This window comes from Poecilia latipinna, unplaced genomic scaffold (genome assembly GCF_001443285.1).
Source record: "Poecilia latipinna isolate Pla-1442-1.1 unplaced genomic scaffold, P_latipinna-1.0 Scaffold762, whole genome shotgun sequence".
Classification (NCBI taxonomy): Eukaryota; Metazoa; Chordata; class Actinopteri; order Cyprinodontiformes; family Poeciliidae; genus Poecilia; species Poecilia latipinna.
Genome location: NW_015113378.1, coordinates 264,681 through 270,255, shown reverse-complemented (window position 1 = coordinate 270,255; position 5,575 = coordinate 264,681). Strand labels below are relative to the sequence as shown.

Here is a 5,575-nt window from a genome sequence, read left to right as displayed (position 1 = left end):
TATTTTATGTCTGCCTAAAATTAGGCAGACATAAAATAAATTCAAGTCAGAAGAAATGCTTCTCTCAATTTAGTTTCAACTGAGTATATTTATACAGCACCAATTCACAACAAATATATCAATGCACTTTACCAAAAAGGAATTTAAGTAAAAATAAGAATTAGTCACTACAGCATCCTACAGGCTGATTACAAAAACATCCTGTAGGATGCTGTTTTTTGTAATCATAATGTTGAGAAAACTGTACAAGGTGTCCATGTGTAGGAAATATGAAAATAAAAGAATATTATTCTTATGGAATATGACTTATATGACTTATGGGAACCGATTTTTTAAGATATGTTATTTCAATAAAATAACACTGAATTCAAAGGAAAGTTTAAGAATATTTGCCTCATTAAGAGTCTTGTAGAAATGTGTAGTAGAAGTGTAATGAACATTTCACCCAGAAGATGGCGATAATGCAACAAATTGAATGCAAACTTCCGTGAAGAAGAAGAAGAAGAAGAAGAAGAAGTTGCTTTGGACGGTCAAAGGTACCTCGCTCTTCACAAGTTTTAGCTGTGTTCAATTTGAAGAAATAATATATATCTATAACGCTTTTGGCCGCCGACACACTTTTACTACTTGACTTTTCCACAGTTTTTGTGTTTTTGACTCGGGCTGGTAAGTATTTGTGCGAAGAAAATGCTGCGTCACATTAGCTCAGTTTGTTGGCCTGTGGCTAAACACAAAGGCTAACTCAGGCACAGTCAGGGAATTTCTTGTTCATAACAGGCTTTCATTACACAGAGTTACCACATTTTTGGTACTCTTAACTCGTCGTATAGTGACTTTAGCATACCCAAACTAATGCTATTGCACCGTTTTTTATCATTAGCTGTATGCTAATCAAAAGCGCGGGGAAGCTAGCACGGCCTATATTAAGCTATAGAGGCTCTAGCTTACCTTATCGACAATTAGGTTAAGACTAAGCACAGAATGTGTTCATTATTTATTTTTGCTTTAAAAAAAACCTCCTTCAGAAGACAATTCACGAACAAAATGTGACTTTGTGGCATGTTAGGGAAAGCTAACGGAGTTCACAACGTTAGTACAACGTTTTGGACATGCGTCACTTGTGTCACGTGACGATGTGATAGCGCGGACTAAAAGAGGGTTAGCTTTCACTACTTGCATAAACCTATCCAGAGTACCTCATGCTGTTTACTGTCAACATGTTTATCAAAAGCAATATTTTATTACGGTGATTTTAAAAACCTTATTTTGCATCATATGTAAAATAATTACTAATATTTCAGTAGCAGTACGTAACTGAAAGGCAAAAAAATATTAAGTTTTTTATGTAGGGAGCTAAGGGATTTCTAGTGAAATATTTATATTGTTTTATTGAAAGACTTGTATAGATTAAATAATTTACTAATTGAAAATTGTTTGTAATTCATATCTACTTTATCTGCGTTTATTTGTAAGATTTAACAATGAAGTTTTATGTTTCCACAGGTGCGGCGTTAAAAGAACCTCTTTATTCAATGTCTTTGCGATCTCATTGGCAGAACACGATGATCACAAGGAGAAGAAGCCGTGCCATGGAGATGCCATCAGTAGACGTTGAGGAGGTGGAAGTAGTGGAAAACGATAAAGATCTTCCCAGCCCTTCTGATGCGCTTGCTGCCGATGACATCGATCATCCAGGAATTGAGCTAGATGACCTGTTTGAAGATTTAAAGTGGACTCTAGAAAAAGATTCTTCCTCTCTACTTTTTGGCGTCGATCTTGCCAATCTAGAAGCATGCAGCGACATAAACCAAGACTCGGGGTTTGACGCTTCATCCCGCTCATCTCCAGACAGAACGTCTTCCGGCTCCAGGATGAAAAACAGACAAAACCAGTCGAACCACGTCATCAACAAAAACGCCATCGCTGCCAGATTGAACCGTCTCAAGAAGAAGGAGCACGTCAACAGCCTGGAGAAGCAGGTTGGCGTTCTGTCAACGGAGAACGCCGTGCTCAAACAAGAGAACTGTCAGTTGACTAAACGGGTGGAAGAATTGGAGGATGAAACCAGGTATCTGAGGGCTGTGCTGGCCAATGAGAGCATGTTAGCCCAGCTCTTGTCCAGACTGAGCGGTGTGAATGGGATGAAATTATCTTCCTCGCTTTTCCAGGGGCCACGCTCTAACGAGCACGATTATGCGTTGCCCAGGAAGCGGGTGAAGGTGGAGGAGAAGGAGACGTCTGGCGGCGTGTGCCTGCATGTAGACAAGAACCACGTGTCAGTCGAATTCTGCCCAAAGTGTGCAGAGAGCGCGAGCACGTCGCTCAAAATGTAGGGTCAAGTACTTCTGTTTTCTCATATTGAGACTAAACCGTATGCGACTCTGTACTGAACTTTATCAGGATGGATGAACACTGAGTTAATTAGAGCTGCCTAAGAACTGCAGAATGTGCATGTGATTTATGCTATTTGTTCTGGTGGGATGAGTACACGTTACTGCTAAACCTTGTTGACAGTTTCTTCTAGGTAATGGTTGCTCCGCCATGGGGGATGAGTGGCTTTCTGAACTCCCTCTTCCTGCTTGACGCCATGGTAAGGAATAGACAGAAACTTCTCTCTGTCTTCAGCATTCAGCAGCAACATCAGTACTTTTTTTTTATTTTAATATATCAAATGTTCCCAATTAATGGATGCTGAGCACTTTGCTCAGTTTTGTTTTGTTGTAAGAAATAATTTGTTTAAGTGTTAGGCTTCAGTTTTCTTAGTGCTTGTTTGATAAGATAATGGTAAGGGTCCACAAAGAGTGATCAAAAATCTGTCAAACTGTAAAGTAATTGATCTTAAAAGGAAAAGAGAAAACAGAAAACACATTCTCCCTATCAGATGAAACAAACAAAAAAAAAATCTCTTTGTGAACCAATACCTGTTTACCGAAGAATACATGTATTTAGCGCCACCTTTTTTCTTTATACTAAAGTTCTGCTGATGGGAGGTGACGAAGCTGGACACGCAGCTGCAACGTGGCCTGGTATTTTTTTAAAGGGAGTACCGGTAACAAATGGTATATGTAATCTAATTTTTACCCACATTCTGCATCACCTGTAGCTCTTGGTTGTATCAGCAAAGCTCCTACAGCACTCGGAGCAATTTGTATATTGATTGTATATTGAAATGTACATTAAAAAAAAAGAACTGATCACAGTTAATTTTTAAATCACATCTAATAAACTGTAAATGTTTAATTTTGAATATATTTTCTTTTCACGTAAATGCTCTGAGAAATGTTGGACAAATAAATCCCATTCTCTGTGTGTAAAATACTAAATATCTGCTGAGTCTTGTTGTGTACTGTTGATATTAATGCATCTCTTTTTTCTTTCTAAACAGCAAGCTCTGCCGATAAAGGTCTTAACTTTCCCTGAACATTGGGTCAAGTCTGGTAACGGTTGTCAGAACAGATGACAGTCCCCCTTGGATGGAATTATAGAGCATAGAAAGATTCATTTCATTTATCTGCCCAACTACAGTGCATCCAGAAGGTTTTCACAGCACTTCACTTTCTCCACATTTTATATTCCAGCCTTATTAAAACAATTTTTCCTCAAAATTTTACACACAAATACCCCATGTGAGCAGCAATGTGAGAAAAAGTTTGAGATTTTTGCTAAACGATGGAGGCGGAGTTCATCGGACCTTCAGAGCAGCAGGAGTGTTTCTGGATCCTTCTTTATATTTCTGCCTCAAGACCATCCTGTCTCTGAGGTCTACAGATGATTCCTTTGATTTCATGTTTGCAGTGTCAACTGTAGGACCATCTATAGACAGGTGTGTGCCTTTCCACATCAAGTCCAATCATCTGAATTTACCACAGGTGCACTCCTAAGTTGTAGAAACATTTTATGGTTGATCAGTAAAATCTCAAAAGTTTTTTTCCATGTTGTCATAATTTGGTGTCTGTAGAATTTTGAAGGAAGATTAAAGGCAGGGTATAATGTAAAATACTTTTTTTTTCAAGCTTTACATCATGTTATTCCCTCATCAAAGACTTTCCTGGAGTGTTTCTTTGAATTTGTCATACATATTTGAGAAATTGTAAAATCTCCCCCAACATTTGGGTGTCCAGATTACGAGTCTGGAACAAGACTTGTAATCATTTTACAGTCTCACTACTGAAGGCAAACCATTTCAGCTTGCTGAGATAAAAAAAAAGCATGATTTTGCTTCACTTGGCTCAGTCAGTTAACTTATTGTGGAAATAATGGAATAAGTAAACAAGGTGCTACATATTTCCATAAAGCTTCACCTGTCAGAGCACAGCTCACCTGCAGTTCCTCCACTTGGCTCCTTCTGACCAGCAGCTGTTAGCCAACACCTGGTGGACCTGCCTTTCTGAGCTCTCATGAACTACTTAGGCCAACACTTTTAGGAGCGGTTCTAAATGGCAGCATGGAGGAACAGTTTTGTGATGATGTGCTGAAGGCAGAGTGCTGGAAAGAAGAGGATCTTAAACGAGCTAATTTTAAGGTTTCAAATGTCTTTTGTTTCACATAGACAGCATTTTTTATAACAAGTTGTAGTTATCAGTGCTGTTTTGTAGCACAGTGTGCTTGGAAAAGACATACCACCCTGGCAATGTGGAAAAAGTGAAGAACTTAAAATACTTCTGAATGTACTGTATTTTAGCTCATTTTAGCTGTAGGTGCTTTTGTATTCATATTTCCTGGGAGAGTGGAACAGAAAAGTAATCTGTACTGCCACCTATTGGTATATTGGTTACCCTTCAGACGTTCCCTGTTTTGTCTTTAAAGAATTCAGTCGGCCGTAGTTGGTTTGACAAATCCTCTGGTCCAGTGTTTCCCAACCCTGGTCCTCAAGGCACCATGCCCTGCATGTTTTAGGTATCTTCCTGCTTCAACACACATGATTTCAATTGATGGCTGATTAACAAGCTTTTTCTGAACTGCAATCATTTAAATGGGTTGTGATAAAGCAGAGAAACATCTAAAACATGCAGGGCAGTGTGCCTTGAGGACCAGGGTTGGGAAACTCTGGTCTATGCTCCCACATCAGTGGCTGTTAAGGCAAATAAATGAGTATATTGAACATTATTGTACTTTACCTTATGGAGGCATAAAACATTGCAGGAATAAATAAAAGAAAGCAATAAAAAGTTGTAATACAGACTAAAATTACAAATGATCCACTTTTTATTAATCAAGATCAACTAATAAACAGGTGGGGTTTTAGCCTTGATTTAGGGAACTCAGTGTTTCAGCATCTTTGCAGTTTTCTGGAACATTGTTCTAGATTAGAGCATAAAAACTGAATGGTGCTTCTCAATGTTTGGTTCCGATTCTGGGGGTAAAGACTGATCAGTTCACTTCCAATATGGGTGAGGATATTTATATCAGGGTTTGGTGGAATTTAGCAAGTATTAAACTTCAGATGCTTTCATTTAGTCAGGCCAATATTTAACCTCATTGTTCCAGGCACACTGGAGCAAGACTCAATAATTTTACATTTTCACTAATGAAGGAAAACCATTTCAGCTTACTGAGAAGAAAACATGATTTTGCT

The 5,575-nt window shown here is 38.4% G+C and overlaps 1 protein-coding gene across 4 annotated transcripts; it reads left to right on the top strand.

Moving 5' to 3' along the window:
- Positions 1-451: 451 nt before the first annotated feature.
- On the top strand, positions 452-5,150 carry crebzf (CREB/ATF bZIP transcription factor). 4 transcript variants are annotated; one of them, XM_015046061.1, is made up of 3 exons: positions 452-536; positions 1,557-2,590; positions 2,976-5,150. In XM_015046061.1, exon 2 carries the CDS (start codon positions 1,563-1,565, stop codon positions 2,331-2,333), a length of 771 nt encoding a protein of 256 aa, XP_014901547.1. In that variant the 5' UTR covers positions 452-536; positions 1,557-1,562; the 3' UTR covers positions 2,334-2,590; positions 2,976-5,150. The 4 variants fall into 4 exon arrangements, with proteins under 4 accessions (XP_014901547.1, XP_014901544.1, XP_014901546.1 ...); XM_015046058.1 differs by having other exon boundaries at positions 461-536; positions 1,504-2,590; XM_015046060.1 differs by having other exon boundaries at positions 523-666.
- The last annotated feature ends 425 nt before the right edge of the window (positions 5,151-5,575 follow it).